Source organism: Rhineura floridana, chromosome 13, assembly GCF_030035675.1.
Source record: "Rhineura floridana isolate rRhiFlo1 chromosome 13, rRhiFlo1.hap2, whole genome shotgun sequence".
NCBI lineage: Eukaryota > Metazoa > Chordata > Lepidosauria > Squamata > Rhineuridae > Rhineura > Rhineura floridana.
In genome coordinates, this window is record NC_084492.1 from 11,575,802 (window position 1) to 11,597,734 (window position 21,933).

General features: G+C 45.0%; 1 protein-coding gene across 7 annotated transcripts in view; it reads left to right on the top strand.

Moving 5' to 3' along the window:
• The window catches only part of SLC12A4 (solute carrier family 12 member 4), a 162,998-nt gene that overhangs the window by 103,851 nt on the left and 37,214 nt on the right, over positions 1–21,933 (top strand). For 6 of the 7 annotated variants that reach the window (XM_061593836.1, XM_061593838.1, XM_061593839.1 and 3 more), the window contains 2 exons: positions 8,597–8,691; positions 21,246–21,377. In XM_061593836.1, coding sequence (XP_061449820.1) covers positions 8,597–8,691; positions 21,246–21,377 — 227 coding nt within the window. Of the gene's footprint in view, positions 1–55; positions 126–8,596; positions 8,692–21,245; positions 21,378–21,933 lie in introns of those variants that run through there. The other variant, XM_061593843.1, reaches the window with a different exon arrangement.

Consider the following 21,933-nt stretch of genomic DNA (forward strand, 5'->3'; position numbering starts at 1 on the left):
TTGGTTTTGCCCCTAACTCGCTGGTGCTTCACAAATACCTGTGCTAAATGTGGTGCAAAGGGCTGGAAGGTTAACAAGAATGGTGAGCCCCGGTGGGGAGAATGTCAAAGGGTTCTTCTTAAAGGGTAGGTATTTTTTTTTTATTTTGGGGCCAGTAATATTTCTCTGATGTGGTTTGCTTAAGGCTCATCCTGTTTTGGCAGCACAGTCATTTTCTCCTGTAGAATCCTTCAGTCCTTCATTTGCAATGGATAGCCATGGATTTCTTTTGTCATCTTTTTATGTTTTAGAAATGCTTTTCTAAGAACATGCAAAAGACATGCACTTAGAATTAAAGACTTCTGGGCCCAGGAATTTGAGTACCAGAACTTAATTAGTTACATAATGATTGGATGCAGTACATGTCTTGATTGGACAGTTGGAATGGATACAATATTTGCCAGATCTAAAACTGAAGTTGTAGTTAACTTTTGCATGTGCATATATGTTTAATGTGCACAGCTCTCCCGGCATGCTAACATAAGGGTGCTGCTAATCTTCAGTGCCTTTAAAAATAATTTAAATAATACAGTAATACCTCAACTAACACATCCTCCAGGAAAGTATTTTTTAGGTGCAGGGGGCGTGAGGGGGCACATGCTTTGACATAGTCAGAAAGTGGCTCCTTGTCTACTGGACTGCGGCGGCTGCTGCAGGCAGCTGTCTTACACGTGGCTGAAATGGTGCTCCTTGCCAGGTGATACAGGCACCTCTGCAGTAAACAGTGCTTCGGGAGCTCTGGAAGCATTGTTTACTGCAGACATGTCTGCTCAAGTGTAGGGGAGGATGGCAGAGAGAGAGCACAAGCACAGGGTGGTGGTGGTTGCCCCTTGCCTGCCTGCTCGAGTGTACGGAGAGGAGAGCTGTGCTCAAAGCTTTAGGTTGCTACAGCAAGATGCTACATGATAAAAAGAAAAAAGGCGAGGCAGGCATCCCTGGATGCATTTTGGAAGAAGCCTTCAAGTGGTCTGTATGCAAGGCTCAGCTGACCTGGTTGTTCCATTACAGACTGCTCTTCTTTTTTTGGTGTAGGAACCTATCCCTGTTCTTTCCGTGTTATTCCTACCTCTGGTACCAAAGTTTCTGTTAAGGACCTCATGTACTTCTTTAACTGAGGTATTACTGCATAAGGGTAATGGATGCTTTTGGCTTGTCATGTCTTAAAATACATACAAGCATCCTTATGAAAATAACTTTGATAGTAAAACTTTGACCTTGCTTGAATGTTTTGTAGGCACATTTATTCAAGCTTGTGTTTGGCTGCATTGTGCTGTACTTGGAAAAAACAACTCTAGCTGCCGGTAGTGAGTGTTGTAATCGTATTTTCATGTGTTTTGAGACTCAGCACTGAGCAGATCTCAGACTTGCAGCATGTAATCTGGTTTTTACTAGAACCCTGAGACCCACCAGCTGGAGTCAGGTGCAAAAGACATACACTCAGAATTAAAGACTTAATTAAGCATTAAAGATAAAGAAACTTGTTTTGAGTACCAGGTTAATGGAGCTCATGGTCCTGGCTGCACAAAAATCCAGTCCTGGCCAACCTCCCCCTGGCTTCTTAATTTCAGCAGTATCATTTAGGATGGGGGGAGTCATCTTTGTTGTTGTCATCGTTGAACAATTGGGTCCAGTTCTTGCTGATATACTTCAACTCATCCAGAGAGCTACCAATAGTTCACTTTATGTTATTTAGAAAAACATTTATGTACTGTCCTCTAACAAAATATTAGGCCAGTGTATAGCAACATAAAAAACCTTCCTAAGCTCCCTTCAGCCCACCCCTGTTGGTAGATGCCCTGTAAGTACGCCTGGCAAAACTTTTAAATAATAGTGAAAAACTAATGCTTAAACCATACTGAACAGCACGGCCCTATACATGTCAACTCAGAAGTAAGTTTGGTTGAGTTCATTGGGGCTTCCTACCAGAAAAGTGTGGGAGGGAAGGGCCGTAGCTCAGTGGCAGAGCATCCGCTTTGCATGCAGAAGGTCCCTGGCATCTCCAGGTAGGGCTAGGAAAGATTCCCAGTCTGGAAACCTGGGGAGCCTCTGCCAGTCAGTGCAGACCATACTGTGCTAGATTGACCAAAGGTCAGATTCAGTATGAGGCAGCTTCCTGTGTTCCTGCAGCAGCTGGTATAGCACAGTGGGGAGGAGAGCCTGGCTGGGAGTCCAGAGTCTGGGAGTTCAAATCCCCACTCGTGTCTCCTTGGTGTCAAGGGCCAGCTAAAGATCACCCCACAGTGAGTGGCTCAGGGGTTACGTGCCCTGCCACCTGTGCAGCCGTGGGCAAGCTGCAGAGTTCCAAGGAGCCCAGTTGCCCCCAGCTAGCAGTTTTGGTGGGAGGTTCAGCTATACAGGACTCCGGGGAGGTGTCAGGCAAGAAAGATGCTGCTTTGCTCAACTGGGCACCTACAAAGCAAAAGAGGCTTCTTGGGAGCTCAAGCCTCACCCCTTTAGCTGAGAGCTAGTAGGAGTTTTAAAGGGCAGTGTACCAGCTTTGAGCCAAGCACTTTGGTGTCTCTGGTTGGCCCCCATCATCCTCATCCTCAGTATTATTTTAATTATTTTAGATACCACTTAATTGCCAAGGTGGCTGCTAAGCAATTGACAAGTGTAAAACCAATTACAAAAATTAAAATACATGATAAAACGATTTAATCAAGACATTAAAATGAACACCCCTGATTAAAATTTACAGTAAAACGATCCCATTAAAATAGGAGGTTGTTCCGGTCAGGAGATCTTGTTTAAACAGATGCGTCTTCAAGAGCCGGCAGAATGCCACTACTGATGAGGTCTCTTGAATTTCAGTGGAGGAATCCTCTGTCAGGGGTTGGGCCACAGCTCAGTGGCAGAGCATCCGCTCTGCATGCAGAAGGTCTCTGGTCCCCCAGCATCTCCAGGGAAGACTGGGCATGTACCCAGTCTGAAATCTTGGAGAGCCTCTGCCCGCTTGGACATTTCAGGATCCCCCAAGGCAAACTCTGGCGGACTTCGATCTGGAGGGCCCCTCACTGCCTTGGGCTCACTCTCTGAGCCACCTGGGGCTTGTCAGGTGACATCCCACTATATAGAAGAATTTGGGGTGCTTCTCATGCTTATTTCCCTGTGTATTCTTAGAAAGTGTGTTAGAACAGTGCTGAAAGTGCTTAAAGTTGATTGACTTCACAGCTTGTGAATGGACACAGGTGCCTTGTGTCTCTTATATTTGCAAGTTTAGCTGAATGCTTTTTAAGGTGTTGTGCATCTGTAGGTGTTAACACTTGGTAACTTTAATAGTAAAAAAAACCCTACTACATAAAAAGACATGATTTTTATTTAATTGAGAAAATTAGCGGTCACAAAGCCTTTCACCGGAAATGAGGGAAGCTGGCCTTAAAGCAGGTGACATACTTTAAGCTTTATGAGCTGGAGCTATTGTGAAATGTGCATATTCCTCAGATATTTAACTGAAGGTGCTCTTGATGAATGAATGCTTCTATCAGAATGGTGAGTGTACTCCCACTGAGAATATAACAATTCAACTAATGCTCTGTCTGCTATGTCCAAATCAACGTATTGATGGAGATTAAAATAGGATGGCCTTGCTGTGAACTTGACTTTTAAACCTTTTGGCTCTGGAGCTCACAGTGGAGGAATTTGGGACTTATGGAAGTGATTAGAAAAGAGCAGAGAGAAAGTAGATATTTGGACAAGCAGAGAGCCACGTATTGTCAGAGGCAACCTTGTAAATAAGTCCACACAAGCTACTATCCCCAAAGTATTTTAACCAGCCTACCTTTCCCCTAATATAAGTACATTAGTTATTTTGTGGTCTAAAGAGAAACAAGTTTTCCCATCTTTGGTTTTGCTTTATGTTGTGATTTCTCCTACGCATGAGTTGTTTATACCTGGGGTTCACAAACAGGGGTCTGTGAGCTTCATTCAGGTGGCCGCACGTCCCCATTAAATATTTGTATTGATTTTTAATTGTAATTTTATTGCTTCCGTTAATTTCTTATATATTTATTTTATTGAATTACAATCAGAAGCTTCTTTCATTTCTTTCATACTGTAATGAAAATACAATTAAAAATCACACATCATCTAGCACAGCGCATTGCAATTGCTACAACAGGCAAAAAAAAATCATTAAGTGATCTACCAAGACCAAAATTAGGTTGCTAAAAATAATGGTATGGGGTAGGAGGAAACAGGAATGGGTTTATGTCAACGGACTTGTGAGCTTGGTTTTAGTCCTGGGCTGACCATGTCATCTCAGAGGTACCCCTGTTCCTTAATTCTTCATGTAGAAATATCTGCCTGACCCACTAGTTTGCATTTGGCTCTAATTGGTGGATCTCAAGAGTCCTTATTTCTCTTTATTAGCATTTGCTTGTATTGTTCTTAAAGAGCTGAACTCTTCCCCCCCCCCTTTTTTCCCCCTTGTATTGTGTTTGGAAGCAGGAAAGCACAGTGTGGTCTTTCCCTGGAAGAGTGCTAGATAAAGCAATCCTGAATAGATTACAGGGTTTTGTTGTTTTAAAGCAAACCATTACAGAGTATCAAGTTCTATAACTAAGTAACCAAGCAAAAAGTACTACTGTGCTGAGCTAAAACGAAATGTGACACTTTCTTTCTACTTGGTTTTTAATTCCTTTAACTCTGAAAATAATGATCTGTGCAACAAAATGGATTCTGTGCCGGTTAGCTTTTTGGTTGTACAGATCGCTGTTATTGTTTTTGTCATTTTAAAATCTTGCAATATCTGAAAATTTAACATTGATATTTGGACATGCCCAGTTAGCCTTAAACTGAGTGAAATTCGAGTTTTAGTGACGAAGATTGGATTTCATAGACTGAAATCTATGTTTAGAGTTGCAATTGCAAAGCTCCCTTATCAGCATCTGTATAACACTTCTCCCCTCCAGCAAAAAAGGCTCTTTACTTACGATACGATATCTTTGTAAACTTGTAAGGGAGGTCCTCTTTTTCAGAGATGGGGAACCTTTTCCATCCTTAGGGCCACATTACTTTCTGGGCAACATCTGGGGATTGCCTGCCAGTAGTGAACAGGACCACAGGCAAAGAGTGGGTAGTTGGCAGATGCAACTCTTTTCAGTGTGCCGTAGGCTGTGTTCCAGCAACACAAAAATCAGGTTCCTAAACAAACGTCTCTGTTCCGGCAAGCATACAAGAGGCAATATCACAGTTAAGGCCCTTGAGGAGGGTGCAGAGCCGAGCCAGAGAGCGATGGCATAGAGGATAGGCATGTGGCTTAGGAAGGAGACATGGCCCAGAGAGAGTCCCGAGGGCCAAATAAGGGAGGCTTCGAGGGCCACATTTGACCCCTAGGCTTGAGGCTCCCTGTCCCCGCTCTATTTGAAGGGCTTCCCATTCCAAGTCCACTTTAAAGAGAGAGAATCACAGGAAGGGGGAACAGAGACCTTGAAGTTCCCATCAAGAGTCTGCACCTGGATAACAGACTGTGTAGGTACAGTCTTCCCTACAATGGTGTTATGTATTTGTTTAAATTATAGACATTTCTAACTTTGCATCTATACATATAATTTAGCATATGCAAATATGTCCCCTTTTGCCCTTCTTTGCAATGCATAACTGACCACCACAGAGCTGCCTGCATTTCACCATCCAGATGTGGGCGAGGAGAGCCCTGTGCCCTGGCATATTTGGAAAATCTGTTTCTAGAGGTCTCTAAAGGATGGGTAGGGTATTGCCCTGAGGATTGTTGCAGGTAGCTGTCCACCAATGGGATTGACCTGAAGGAGAGGGGGAGATCAACCCTTTGGGGAAGCCACTTCAGGGTTAGAACAAGGGCAAGAGCCAACCCATTTACCTCTGACAAGTAGAAGGAAGCAATATTCTGCAATCTTAAGGTCCTCTTGGATTATTATTATTATTTATTCGATTTATTAGTTGTTTGATACTGGAAGGACCACAAGCAGCTTACACAATGTTAAAACAAAAAGAAATAAAACGTACTATAAAAACATAACAATAAATAACTACAAAAAATAGCAATAGCACCCCCACGCAGCCACAGGAAGGTTTGGCAGCATATTAAAACAAAACATCTCAATCTATCAAACACCTGGGAGAAAAAGCACATCTTTACCTGGCGCCGAAAAGATGTCAATGAAGGTGCCAAGTGGACCTCACGGGGGAGCTTGGCGGCCCTTGAAAGATGAAGATGGTGATACAAGGATTTCTGGCTGTGGTGTTTTTTTAAGTACCTGTTGGATGTAGAAGCGACTCTTCTGAGTTCTTATGAAATTGGCCATTAGTTGCTGTTAGTCTTGCCTCTGTGTGAGATGTCTTTTACTTTTACTGTTGATGCTGGTATATACCTGGGACACCTATCGGATAACCCTGTATTTTTACTGTGAATTTTGACCCTGCTTTTGCGTTTGGTTGTATCATTTTATTGTCATACTGGATTTGATTAATTGCTGACTTTGCCTTATTTGAATTATGTTTTGAAAGGATATTGTACTCTGATAGTTTATGTGGAGCTGTTGGATGCCGTGTTTTGCTGCTTTTTTATTGATTTTTAAGTGTTACTTTTGTTTTGTATTGTGATAAGGGCTTATGTATTGTTAACATGTTTGTTTTTTTTATTGTTAGCCACCGTTGGGTGGAAAGGTGGGGTAAAAATTGTTTAGCGTTTCTTTGCTGTTGAGCATACTTTCTTGTTTAGACAGGAAAAAAACAAACAAAACCTGTACAGTTTCCTTAAAGAAAATGTTTGCTTCTTTCATTTGGCGCGTGACTTTTATGAGATGACTGTACAAGGAATGGCATTATTTTGACCACAGTTAAATTGAGTTTCTGTATTGCTTCCCACTAAAAAACGTCCCAAAGTGGTTTACAACACAATTGTTTTCTAAACACAACTCTCTCTCTTTCTCTTTCTCTCTCTCCCTCCCTCCGTTCCTTCTTTGCTTTTTGGCAACTGCTGTCTGTCCTCTAGTTTCCCTTAATGGAAAAGCAAAACGAAAACCCAGCCACCTCCCAAAGTGATGTCAAAATATCAAGTTAATGTAATTGTGCAGGATTTTTATGTAATCGTGCAATCAGTAAGGGCAGAACTAGGCCCAGTCATTGAATCAGAAAACTTTCTGTGTTGGATATACCATGGGGAGAGGGCTATCATGACTGAGTGCTCCTCCATACTATTATTTAATAATGTTGATAATCCCTGCAGATAGAAAGCTAGCATGTAAAGATAAACCTACATTAGATCTGCTAGTTTCTATGTGTAGGGCATTTCTATGTGTATAGAGGATCGTTTGGATATGTAAGCCCCCAGTGGTACATCCCAGACAGAGGCTTACCAACTCAATGAGGACTAGACAGTTGACAGTAAACACAGGTTTGGGAACCCAGGTTGTTACTTCTCAGTGGCCAATTTGTGGGGGAGATTGTGCAGGGGAGGTACAGCAGGCGTGGGCTGCTTAAACTCCCCCCCGCCACTTCCTCCAGCTGGCCCCCCTCCCGTTGGAAGCACCATCTTCCAGACATACATTTGCACGTCAGATGGGGGGGGAACAGCTGGAAGAGGATTGCAGGGGGAATGTTAATTGACCTCTCTCCTGCTTCTTCCTTGCAAATCATACCACTCACCTGCCAATTCTGTGCCATAGTAGTGGCCTCAGTTCCCAAAGTCCATGTTAACCACTGGACATCTACTATCATATTTTGGTCCATGTTTTTCAAACTGTGTTTTGTAAAATTCTGAGGTTCCTTGAAAGCTGATCAAGGGTTCCTCAAAGAGGAGACCAATGATGGCAGATAAGCTTTTCCTGAAAGAGAGTTTTTCTGTTATTACCATTTTTCCTATGCATTGTATGTTCATAGGCAAAAGTTTGGTGAATCCTAAGGCTTATGGCACTCTTAAAGATCACGGGCACAGGTGGTCCGTTTTCAGCCCCCAACCTCATTTTATACAGCCCTTGCTGCCTCTTGAAGCTGCCCCATTGTGCCTTCCCAAAAGAACACTCTTGCCTCGTTCCACCCATCACCGTCTCAGGCTCCAGCCACCAGCAGCGTGTTGCCAATGACAGGCTACCTCTGAGGGAATGCAGCCCTCAGCAGAAAAGGGGGTTGTCCACCCCTCCTGTAAAGTAATGGTACCTCCCTCACCCTGCCCTGGCTGGCATTCCTCATGTATTGAGGATCTGCGCTAGGTAGCACCCCAGCATCCTCTGTCGCATGTGGATACGCATGCAGGGGTGTATGTGTATATGTGCGTGCGTATGTGCACACACGCATGAGCCCCCTCAGCAGGCAAATCAAGAGGTCCTTGAAGGGAAGAAGCTTTTGAAGATTGCTGACTTTAAGATCGTAAGGTGGTATTCAGTGCTGGGCCTACTCAGAGTAGATCCATTGAAATTCATGAAGATGTCTAACTGAGGTTCATTAATTTCATTGGGTCTACTCTGAGTAAAACTTCGTTAAATACTGCCCATTGAAGAAAACAAAACCAAAATGAGGATGATGCCAATAAGCAAATGATGTCCCTTTTCTCAGATCTGAAGTTTCTCTCTTTTTTCCGCAGGCCATGGCAACCATAAAGAAAGCAGTCCTTTCCTCAACACCTCTGATCCTGGCAAAGGAGAGGATTACTATGACCGAAACTTGGCCTTGTTTGAGGTAAAATAGTAATAACTTTAAATCGGCGTTTGGTTGTTTTTGCTTTAGCTTCTTAGGGGCACCTAACTTGGGTTCCCAGTTTCCCACTTGAGCAGTGAATCCAAAACGTGGAGAACTGACTGTGTTGGAAATGCAGGAACGCAGTGGTGTGTTTTTCAGCTCACAATGTCAGCCCTGCAGATTGTGGCATCCTCAGTGGGCCTGTGATCACCCCCAGCCGGGCAAATACTGCGCCGGGGCCTTCTCTGCAGTGGCACCACAATCATGGAACAGATGCAAAGCTGCCATTGGCCCTTCTAGCCCAGTACGGTCTCCTCTTACTAGCAACAACCCTCCAGGGCCTTGGGCAAAAGTCTTTCCCAGGCATTTTTAGCATGATTGTTTCCCCAGTGATGGTCACAGATTGAAACTGGGCCTATATATGTGTGCAAAGCTCTATTCTCTACCAGCGACTAGAACTTATACATGTGAAGTAACATTATACTAAGTCAAACTATTGGTCCATCTCTAGCCCAGTATTCTGGCTGGTTCTGTCATTCTGTCTAGCAGCTGCTCTCCTCTGTATACCAGAGGCTGGAAACCGCTGGAAGGGAGAGTGCTGTTGTGCTCATGCCCTGCTTGTGGGCTTCCCATGGGCATCTGGTTGGCCACAGTGAGAACAGGATGCTGGGCTTGTGGTCTCATCCAGCAGGCTTTTCTTTATGTTCTCCAAGGTGTCAGGGGGCAGTAGTCCTTTCCAAATCCTCTTCCCCCAGAAATGTCAAGGATTGCACATGGCATCTTTTTTTATATAGCATGGGAGTGGGGAACCTTCAAGCTTGGCTTAAGTCCGATAGGTGTCCTTTTTTGCTGACAGGGTCTTCAGAAGCCCCCTTCAAAGCACTACTTTGAACTGGGCTTCTGAAGATGCAACAACCAGCCGATTGTTGGATCTTTAGGCGCCCCTTTCAAGCGCAGGGTGAGGTAGTGCTTTGAAAGGGGCAGAAGCGTCTTTCAGAGCGCTATTTTCTGCAGCCCTGAGGCTTTGCAGGCCGCCGGTGATTGGCGGTGCCTATGACCACTCTTTCTGCTGAACCTCATCCCTACCTGCTCCATACCTGTATGACAGATGGGCATGGCTTGGCCAAATGGGAAGGCCTGGCAGCCTAATAATGTCCACGGGCTGGAGTTCCCGCATGTGACGTCCTCCCCCGGCACCACCTGTGAAGCTCTCACTTGTGGCTACCAGCAGACAGGAACGCCAGGTTTTCTTCTTACCCTTTACAGCTCTAGCACAGATCTCACTAGATCCTACTGCTAGGCAGCACCACCAGTCACTTTCTGTAACCCAAACTCCCAGAGACTTTGCCTAAATCTCTCTATAGCTTGTTACTTTGTGACTGTGTGCCTATGCTGTTCCCAACCCCCTTGTATCTTTATATTTAAAGCATACAACTCTGGGTTGCTCTGGATACGTGACTTGTTACAATCTCTCCCTTCACCGCTGCCACCATTAGATACAGTTTCTGTTCAGCCTTGGTAATTACCTTGCCCTCCCTTCTGGTCTGTATATTTCCCCAGCCAAGGATCAGGCCTTTGGTAAACCAAACAAATATTTATTTAATAAGAAATAACAAGATTACTTAAGGAATGTTTCACAAGCGTATGGTTTCATCTATATTCTGTTAGGTACTTGACTTCTTACTAATTGCCTCAGAACTCTGACTCACTCTCAACACCACCACCTCCAAACACCACCAAAACCTCTTTCACCTCTCTCAACCTCCAACATCCACCTCCACAATTTACCTGTCATTCTTCCATATATACTCCCAGCCATTCAAACGCTCAGCCAATCATCCAGCATTCTACTGCTCATGTACTCCCCCCTCCTCTTTCACTCCACTTACCATATGTCTTCTATATAACCAGCACTTACCGTATTTACAATATAAGCAGAAACATCACACCCCACCCCTGATAGAAAGCATGTGCCATTCTGCTGAACTACAGCACCTTCCATCTGCCTCCCTTGCGTAGGAAGCCTCTTAGCCTCAGATTCTTTTTCAGAAAAACACTGGAGACATTTTTCTTTTAGAAAGCACTTATTTTTATTTATGTAGTCCAACATTTTGCATGCTGCCTTTCAGGGCAAATCCTCTCAAGGCGGCTCACGTCACACTAAAATAAAATAAAATGAACAATTCTATATAAAATATAAATGACAGTCAGTTTGTGTTTGTTTATTTGCCATTGTTTATTTGCTGCCCCGTAATCCAAGTTCTCTAGGCAGTGTACATGGAAACTGTTGAAATACCTGTACTGATTTCACCTGATGTGTGTTATTAAGGGATTTTGAAAAATTGGTAACCCTTGCTGCATACGGATGGAGAAAGAGGCAGGACAGAAATTGAATGAGTGGATGAATGAGAATAGAATGAAGTCATGGGCAATATCTGGAATGTGGGCTTGATGTGTGCTGGATACACTGGTGTGGGAACTCTGGATGTTTTTGCTTTGCCAGTGCAAAATGGCACAGGAGAAGTGACAGGTGGGTGGATGTGCTTAACCTCCCCTCTCCCCTTCCCCAATCAAGGATAAAATTTATTGAGCCCTTTCTTGAGTTCATTTTCCTTGTGTGTCCTTCGGTGGTTGTTGCAAAAGCCCTCAATGGCCTTGGCTGTGGTGGGGGGATGCTTCACCCTTGGCGCCGACTCTTCATTCTTTTGCTTAGCACGTGAACATTTAGCAGAGCCACCAGAGTGATCTTTCTTGGCAATCTGCCTTCCCCTTTTAAACAATGTGTGGCAAATCACACATGCTCCCCGAGGCTTTGGGTCTGTCTCCAAGAGGCACGTGCTTACCCATTATCCAGACAACTGGACTATGGCCCTCTTTATTTTGCACTTGCCACTTGTCTTGATGATAACGTGGTTGTCCAGTAACCAATGTGGCTTTAGGTCGCTGCATGATTCTATGCAGCTACCTTGTAGGTCCATCACTGCCCTGGCCCATGTTGCAGTTTAGGGCATTGTTGCATTTTACCTCTTGTCCGGAGCGATCCCAGACACCCATCACGGTCTTCCTCACCCTGAAATTTTATTTATCCAAGCTAGCCATTTCCTTTCAGTGGACTGTTGTAGAAATCTATGGTGGAAAAAACAAGTGGCTTAAAGCAGCCTTCACCAATCTAGTGCCCTCCCGATGCTTAGGACTGCAACTTCCATCAGTTGGCAAAGGGTCATAGTTTAGTGGTACAGCATCTGCCTTGCATGCAGAAGGTCCCAGGTTCAGTCCCCAGCCTCTCCAGGTAGGGCTGGGAGAGACTCCTACCTGAAACCTTGGAGAGCTGCTGCCAGTCAGTGTAGACAATACTGAACTAGATGGATCAATGGTCTAACTCCGTATAAGACAGCTTCCTATGTTCCTATTAATACCAGGCATCATGGCTGTGCTGCCTGGGGCTGATGGGAGTATTTATTTATTACATTTACATCCCATCCTTTCTCCCAAAGGAGCCCAGGATGACAAACAACACGCGAGAAAACATCTTAGAAACAAACCCAATCCAGACACAGACTGGGAAAGATCTCTACATTACAGGCTTGTTAGAAGATGAAGGTCTTCAGCAGGTGCCGAATTAGCAACAGAGACAGTGCCTGACTAATATTTAAGGGAAGGGAATTCCAAAGGGTTGGTGCCACAACACTGAAGGTCACTTCCTATGTTGTGCAGAACGGACCTCCTGATGTGATGGCATCTGCAGGAGGCCCTTGCCTGCAGAGTGCAGTGATTTGACTGGGTATAGAAGGGGTGAGATGACCTTTCAGATATTTTGGAGCTGTCATCCACAATATCCGGAGGGCACCAGGTTGAGCTAAATCCATTCGAAAGGATGCCTAAGCAAACGCAAGGCTGTTTTTTCCTGATCTTCACTTTCACAGCCGAGTATAACACAGCCTTGCAAAGATATCCACCACATTAGTCCACAGAATTTTTTTTTTGCTAGGTATCTCCAGTTTGCCCCAGCCAAGTTGCTGTTGACAAGTCTGGAGTGACACCTTTTTAAAAGGTCAGTGTTAAGAAGATGAAAAGTCCTAACTCGCAAACGTCTTATGCTGGCATTAGTGTTTTCAACACAGAACCTTCAGCATTGCATCACAGAGCAGAATCATCTGCCTGTGTTGGAGTTCAGTCAGAGAATACGGTGACTCTGCGGCCATGGGATGTGTGGCCATGTCTAATAACGAGTTCTGGGGAAATGGGTCTTCACAGGTTTGTGCCCCAGATCGTGATACCCCTTTAGCAGTGCAGTTATTGGTGGGGGAGAGAACACAATGGAAAGCCTCCCTTGACGTCTTTTGCTCAGAGGCCATAACGCTGGGAAGGGTCCAGACCTCAGGGACAGAGCACATACTTTGCATGCAGATCAGGGAGCAGGTAATAAGGAGACCAGAGTTCCTGCAGAGCTGTTGCCAGTTAGAGTAGACAATACTTGGCTCTAGATGAACAAAACAGGCTTAGACTTAGACAAATTCATGAACAATAAGGTCGTGTTCTGAATAGCAGTTGCTGGAAACTTCAGGAGGGGAGAATACTATTGCGTACAGACCCTGCACGTGGGCTCCCGTAAGGCACCTGGTTGGCCACTGTGAGAACAGGATGCTGGACTAGATGGGCCGCTGGCCTGATCCAGCAGGACTCTTCTTATGTTCTTATAGGGTTCCTCTGCTTCATAGTCATCCCCTCAGCATAGTGTGTTTGTCTGTGTATTCAAGTGGCAGTTTAATGCTGTAGGAGCCATCATCTGCACAGCCAATGTCATGAACTCAGAACTACACACGGACTGTTGCTGTCTTGGGATTGCCACTTTTTATATAAGCCAAAGACCAGTAGTGGCCCATGTGATGGTGCAGGGCAACAGAGTCACCCTCCCACTGCTGGCATCAGCGCAGCTTACCTGAACAGGGCATGACGGCAGGGAGGTAGGGGCTCTGCAAGTGCACCAGTAAGACCAGTCCAGCACTCCTGCACAACACTGCCACCGTCTTGCCCTGATTCAGCACTGTCCAGGTAAAGCTGCAGCAACACCAATGTTGGGAGGTTGGCTCCATGACTCCAACCCACCAAACTGGGCTGCTCCTGCCAGTGTCTTCAGCCTGTGGCTGCTGGATCTTTCCTGGCTGGGCTACTCAGATGTACCCTTCCCTGGCCATAACCTTGGCACCAGCTCCCTCACAATCCCACCAGAGATTACGAATATGGCAGTCACTAGCCCACACATGAGATGCTGCTTCAGAGTTGGCAGGCACTTTGTGCAAAATGAGATGATGTCCCCCAAGCTATAGAGACTGGTGGTAGTTGGAACTGGTAAGGCAGAAGGCAGGGACGCCAACAATAGCTGGAGCCAGAGGCAATGACAGGCAGAGCCAGCTGGTTCTCGTTTTGTCCCCATCTTCCTCCCTGGTGAGTTCTACAAAGGCACCACTGAGTCTAAGGAGGAAGGAGCTCACAGCAGGGGCCGCCCCCTAGTCAGGTTGTAAGTAAGAAACAGGCTAGTGAGGGCTGGTTGAGGGCAGGCTGAAGTTGGTGGGGCAGTGCCCTATTTGCCCTTATGGACCAGCCTCCACTGATCCCAAGGCCCATAATGGGGGTGTTCTTTCATTTAGTCCTAGGAGGGGCTCCAGCCATGCTGGAAGCCTGGCCTGGCCAGCACCACTCTCTGAGAGAAAAGGTTCAAGGAGCAGTGGCAGTCAGGCCAGCGTCTCCCAAGCTAGAGTGCGGGTAGGGGGTAGGGAACCAAAACATCTGGACAAGGTGGTTTACGGGTGACCATTTCTCCATCCCTGATGCAGACCATTCCTTTCCCTTCACTAACACCATGCTGGGTCCCATTCAGTGTCTGGGTTAGCAGTCTTGCTTGTATATGCGTCTGTTATTTTACTACATGTATATTCCGATCTTCCTCCATGGAGCTCAAGGTGGCATACGTGGCTCTCCCCTAACTCTGTGAAGTCAGTTAAGCTCCAAAAGGATGCATGATGTAAGAATGTCCAGCGAGCTTCTTGGCTGAGTAGGGGATTTGAACCCAGGTCCCCTCAGTTCTAACCTGACATTTCCTAACCCAGTCTTTATCAGCCTGGTGCCCTCCAGATGTTTTGGACTACAGTTCCCAACCAACCAGGCTGATGGGAATTATAGTTCAGAACATCTGGAGGCTCTATTAGCTGGAATTAGGGACATTGACAGGGTTGTATCCAGCTAGGTCCTACTCAGAGTAGACCCATTGAAATGAATGGACCTAAGTTAGGTTGCAGACCAGTACACACTTACCTGGGAGTAAGTCCCATTGAATCCAATGAGGCTTACTTCTGAGTAGACATTTATTAGCTTGCAGACTTAGTCATGTCTACTAACTTCAGTGGGTCTACTCTGAGTATGATTAGCATTGATTACCACCCAATGGGTCTGCTCTAAGTAGAATTAACATTGGATTCAGCTCACAGAAAGAGACAAAAACATGGTTTCAGGGCACAAATTTCACCAGGTGACTGCTCTACCTTCTGACTAACATGGATGTTATGACACTGAGGGACGGGTACTCGCTGCAGAAGTTGAGAACAGTTTTCTGTCTCTCTATAGAGCCATGACTCAGTCTCCTGCCAGGCTGTTTTCTTAAAATAATAATAATAATTTAGCAAAGATACTAGCAAGCAGCTACTTCATCGGGTCTCAGTGAGATGCTCCATTTTGCAAAGCAATTTCCATGGAGATGGCCCTTTGGGTCTCTTGAGGTTGTCCCAGTAGGCCTCTCCTCAGGCTAGCTCCTTCAGAAGCTTGCCTGGTTGCTGGGAGGAATGTTCTTCTTGGCTCCAGTAGTTGGCCTTTTTGTTTTGCATTGTCTTTGTTTTACACGTCTTGAGGTAGTTTGTTGGGAAAGGTTGGCCAACTTGCTAGCTTTCAGCAAACGCTGGCCTGCCTATTGAGAGGAATCCCTACAGCAAACCTCATTTACTAAGCCACCTCTTCGGGATGTCCTTATAGCTGTTTCCCTCGGCCAACATTTGGACCCTCGACAGATCGCTTTTGTAGCTTCAAAAGTCAGCCAAGCGTCCTGTTTCACAGGACTTAAGGAATATCTAGCCGTGGTGCAGGTCCTGAATTGGGGTGTTTGCGTGTGAGAGAGAATTCTGATGCCAGAGCAAGCTGTGATGTATTTATAATACTGTAAATATGGTAAGTGTGGGTTTATTAGAGTAAATGAGGTAAGTGGACTGAGTGAGATGGGGGAGTACATGGGTTGGAATGTTGATGCGTGTTGTATTATGATTGGCTGAGCGCTTGAGGGTCTGAAGGTATAAATGAGAGGATGACAGTTGAGAGTGAGTTCGTTTGGTTGGTTTTAGTTGGTGGGTTTAGAAGTTCGTTGGTTGGTTCTGAGTTTTGGAGGGTGGATTGAATTAGGTGGGTAGTGAGGCAGGCTATTGATGACTAGAAACATAAAGAGTAATGCATCTTATGAAACCCCACGCTCGTTGACTATACCTTTAAGTAATCTTGTTATTCCCTGCGTATATAAATAAATATTTCTTGGTTTACCAGAACGCCTGATCCTTGGCTGGGTATACACAGACCAGAAGGGTGGGCAGGACATATACCAAGGTTGGGAAACAGTATCAACGGTGGCAGCGGTGAAGAGATAGTGTAACATCATCAGGTATCCAGAGCAACCCAGGGCTGTATTCTTTATAGGCACAAAGATACAGGGGGGATTGTGGCCTGCAAGTGCACCCAGACACAAAGTAGCAATAAGCCAGGAGGGGACTAAGGCACAGTCTCAAGGCAATATTGTTTTACAGGGAGTGTCTGGTGTTGCTGCCTAGCAGTGGGATCTTGAGAGATCTTTGCTAGAGCCGGTGAGAGAGCCATTTTGAGAGCAGGACCCTGAGGGGGAATCCTGACAAAGTGGTGGCAGCAGGTGGGATCCTGACACAAGCCCATAACCAGTTATTTTAATTTATTGATTTATAGATCACTTAATATTCTGAAAACCTATCTAATCAGTATACACATAAAAGCAATAAACAATATCATTAAAAACAAAAATACAGTATAAAACCAGCAAAACAGTAGTATAAAAACATATCAAAATTGGGATTCAGTGAATTCAAACAGCTAATATTTTAACGTGATGAATAGTTTAAATAAAGGAGCAGGAAATCATTGCAGAAAAGCCAGAGCATAAAATACACGAGTGAAGATCTCAGTAAAGGGTCGGGATTGCAGTTCAAGATTGATAAGGAGATAGTCAGGAAATACCTAGTTAACCTAAATGAGTTCAAATCTCCAGGGCCTGATGAACTACATCCCAGAGTATTGAAGGAACTTGGGAATGTACTCTCGGAACCTCTTGCCATCATCTTTGAGAAATCCTGGAGAACGGGAGAGGTGCCGGAGGATTGGAGATGGGCAAACGTCGTCCCGCTCTTTAAAAAGGGTAAAAAAGAAGATCCGGGGAATTACAGGCCGGTCAGTCTGACTTCAATACCGGGAAAGATATTAGAACAGATAATAAAAGAGTCCATTGGCAACTATCTAGATGACAATGCTGTGATTAGTAGGAGCCAGCATGGGTTTGTCAAGAAAAAATCCTGTCAAACTAATCTCATCTCTTTTTTTGATCAGCTTAGTAGATGGTGGAAATGCTGTAGATGTCATCTATCTAGATTTCAGCAAAGCGTTTGACAAATTCCCCCACGATCTTTTGATTAGCAAACTGGTCAAATGCGGACTAGATGGAAATACTGTCAGGTGGATTCATAACTGGTTGGAAAACCGTACTCAAAGAGTGGTTGTCGGTGGCTCTGCTTTGGACTGGAAGGAGGTTTCAAGTGGAGTGCCACAGGGCTCTGTCCTGGGGCCGATACTCTTCAGCATTTTTATCAATGACTTAGATGACGGGGTGGAGGGAAGCCTTATGAAGTTTGCGGATGATAAGAAACTGGGAGGGATAGCTAACACAATGGAAGACAGGAATAAAATCCAAAGGGACCTGGATAGACTAGAAAATTGGGCTGAAATTAATAAAATGAAATTCAATAAAGACAAATGCAAGATTCTGCATTTAGGCCACAAAAACAAAATGCACGGGTACAGGATGGGAAATACCCGGCTTAGCAGTAGTGCATGTGAGAAGAACCTTGGAATTGTAGTGGATCGCAAGTTGAACATGACCCAGCAGTGTGATGCTGTGGCAAAAAAGGCAAATGCGGTTTTGGGATGCATAAACAGAGCTATAGTTTCCAGGTTGAGGGAAGTAATAGTCCCACTATATTCTGCATTAGTCAGGCCTCATCTGGAATACTGCGTTCAGTTCTGGGTGCCTCATTTTAAGAAAGATATAGACAAGTTAGAGCGGGTTCAGAAGAGGGCGACGAGGATGATAGCCGGTATGGAGAACAAGTCTTATGAGGAAAGGTTGAAGGAACTTGGCATGTTCAGTCTGGTGAAGAGAAGGCTGAAGGGTGACATGATTGCACTCTTTAAGTACCTGAAGGGCTGTCACATAGAGGAGGGTACAGATTTGTTCTCTGCTGCCCCAGAGGGTAGGACTAGGTCTAATGGTTTTAAGTTGCAGGAGCGTAGATTCAGATTGGACATTAGAAGGAACTTCTTGACAGTAAGGGCAGTTCGGCAATGGAACCGACTGCCTAGGGAGGTGGTGGGATCCCCTTCGCTGGATGTCTTCAAGCAGAGGCTGGACAGCTATCTGCGGGAGATGCTCTAGCTGTGGATTTCCTGCTGTGAGCAGGGGGTTGGACTCGATGGCCTACAAGGCCCCTTCCAACTCTATGATTCTATGTTAACAGTAATTTAATTGTATTAAAACAACTGAAAGTTTTGTGGCACCTTAACGACCGACATGTTTCATTATGGCATAAAATCTTTTCTTTCTCTCTCGCTTCTGCTACCACAGATTAACATGGCTACGTGTCTAGAAATTGTATTCTTACAAGGACGTTTTTAAATTTCGTGAAACTTAAAATTGAGCCCTAGTGCTTGTCAGTTTCCCCAGTGCCTTTTAGAAGGCAGGGAGCATTACTTGGCAAGCAGTTCGGTGGAGTCCTGCAGGCCGGCTTCAAACATAAAACGACTACAGAGAATTTATTCATTTTTGTTTGTAATGTCTGCAGAAAGTTCAGGAAAGGGGCTTGGAATATTGCTAAAGAGCCTAGGCCCTTGTGGCTACAACCCTCTTTAAGTAAATGGGGGTAAGTGTATGAAACAGTTGCTTAGCAATGATAACATCCCCCACACACATACATATTTTTCCAGCCTGGGCAAAAAATAAATAGATGTCAGGCCTCATAGTGGAGTTTAGCTGCCTGCCACAATCCAAGCCTTTGAAGGGAGAGGACGTGAAAGGCTTAAACTTGTGTTTAGTCTCCCAAGTGCACCCCCTAGGTCAGCCTTTCCCAACCAGTGTGGCTCCAGATGTTGTTGGACCACAACTCCCATCTTTCCTGACCATTGGCAATGCTGGCTGAGGCTGATGGGAGTTGTGGTCCAACAACATCTGGAGGCACACTGGTTGGGAAAGGCTGCCCTAGGTTTAGACAGGCTGTAGAAGGATCTAGAATGGTTGACCTTCTGATTTTGAAAATACTGATTTGCATGGGAACAAAGGGCCGAGCCCGAGCCTGGAGGAAACCTGGAGTGAAACAATGAGGAAAGTCTGGGCAAAGCAAGAGCAACAGCCTGTGGGAGATATGGGAGAAGTCTGGCAGAATTGGGATTTTACTGTCTTTTTCAGGGCCTGCTAGTATTTACCAAACAGAACACAGTTTTTTACTGAGTATAGTAGCAAAATTCTGGCTTGTTGGCAACCCTAAGGCTCTTGGGGGGACAGCCATATAGCTCAGCATCAGAGCATCTGTTTTGCACACAGAAGGTCCCAGGTTCATTCCCCAGCATCTTCAGATAGGGCTTGGAATATCTCCTAACTGAAACCCCCAAGAATCACTGCTAACTAGCGTAGGGAAGCAATGGGGAACCTCTAGCCCACACACCTAATAAGGCCTGCTATCCCCCCCCCGGTTTGGCCTGTGAGACTGTTTCAGTCCAGGTATGCTCACCTGCCCTGTACCTGACATCATATATGATGCCAGATGTGGGCAGGGAAAGACACTGCTCAGTCGAAAGTGGGGTTTTCAGGAAGTGCCAATTAGCTGATGATCTGCACTTGCAAAGGTACAAGTGATTTCAAACTGCACCAGCAAAGGAAAGCAGGTCACTTGACATAATGTGACATCAGGTAATCGACGTGTGGGTGACCCTGCTCATGTGCCAGATTCAGTTCCCCACCCCGGGGAACTGAATACTGAGCAGAATGGGCCAATATCTGTCTCAGAGACGTTGTTTAGTGCTCTCCTGTTTAGTACTTTTGTTCTCTTCCTCCTCCTTCAAGCTTACATTTATTTACAAACCCTCCAACAATAGATCTGGCAGGATGTCTTAATTCTGTCCTTCTTCCCAGCTGGTGTCCTCTCCATTCCTTGATATGTATTAAACCATGCCGGATTTTCTCCAGTGTGATGATTTTGCTGTTTTTACCTGTGCACTGCGTATGTAAACTTTGTTTTAGCAGAAGCTAAACCTGGATACCTCATGAGCCAGGTTTACGGGTACATGAATGCATTTGAACAAGATCATTGTACCCCGGGGGGGGGGGGGACACAAATTGAAACCTGAGCTCCAAATTCTAGTAGGAGGCAGCAAGTATGTATGGGAAATGATTTATTGTGCTAGGAAAGTGAGGGACAAAATAGAAATCAGTGCGACTAACCACTGCCAGAAGCAGTATGCTTTTGAATACCAGTTGCTGGAAACCACAGGAGAGGAGAGTGCTAGTGTGCTCAGGTCCTGCTTGCGGGTTTCCCACAGACATTTGGTTGGTCACTGTGAGGATGCTGGACTAGATGGGCCATTGGCCTGATCCAGCAGGCTCTCATGCTCTTGGTTTAAGATGTAGTGGCTCAACTGCTAATTGAGGCAGGCCATCACCCCCATATTATGCTTCTGCTGAAAGAATTGCACTGACTGCAAGCTAGCTGATGAGGTGAGTTCAGGGTGCTCATTTTGGTGTATAAAGCCTTATGCAGCTTGGGACCAGGATACGTGAAAGTTCGTCTCACCCTTTATACACCCAGTCGATCACTGTGCTCTGCAGGTTAGGGCATCCTGCAGATACCATCTTGTCAGGAGGTCCGTTCTGCAGAATAAAGGAAGATGTTATGGCACCTACTCTTTGGAACTCCCTCCTGTTAAATATTAAACAGGCACCATCTCTGTTGTCTTTTTAGTGCCTACTGAAGACCTTCCTCTTTCAACAAGTCTTTTATGAAGAGATCTTTCCCAGTCTGCGTCTGTATTGGAATTGTTTTTAGATACTTTGTTTTATTGCTGGTGTGTCTGCTGCCCTGGGCTCTTTCGGAAGGAAGGCCGGGATATAAATTTAATAAATAAAGATTTACCATTATTATTAAAGCTCACCATGTCATGTGTTTCCATTGCAGGAGGAATTGGATATTCGGCCCAAAGTCTCTTCCCTGCTTGGCAAACTGGTCAGCTACACAAATCTCACTCAGGGAGCCAAGGAACATGAGGAAGCAGAAAGCGCTGAAGGCTCAAGAAAGAAAATATCAAAAGTGTGTACTTTTTTTTAAAACGAGCAGCTTTTCATTTTCATCACAGCTTTGGAAGTCTGGTTTATAGAATATTCCCTTTTACTGAAATACCAGGAACAAAACAAACGTTAAAGTTTATATAAACAAGTTCAGATTCTATCAGTCTTGCGGATGATCCTAGGACAGGGGTGGGCATGCTTCAGACTTGACGGATCTTCTTCACAAGCCAGACAAAGGCAGTCAGGATTGAGCCATCCAGACTTCATAACACTGATGTGAGGACTGAGTATGTCACGTCTCAATTAACCTTACTTCCACCATAGCTGGAACAAAGAGAAGGGTCTTCCCACTTGCTCTTAATGGAAGGAGATAGTCCCTCAGGTATCCTGGACTAAAGCCATGCTTTAGAATGAAAAGGTGACAGTGATAGGATTTACTAATAGCTGCTTAATACATTACCAAATTTCCATGTAGAAGCCACTTTAATGTAGAGAATAACATGCAACTCGACTGTAAATAATTACACGTGACAAATTGCACGCACAGTTCTTTGTTTTCTGTTTTTGCTGTTTGTAGC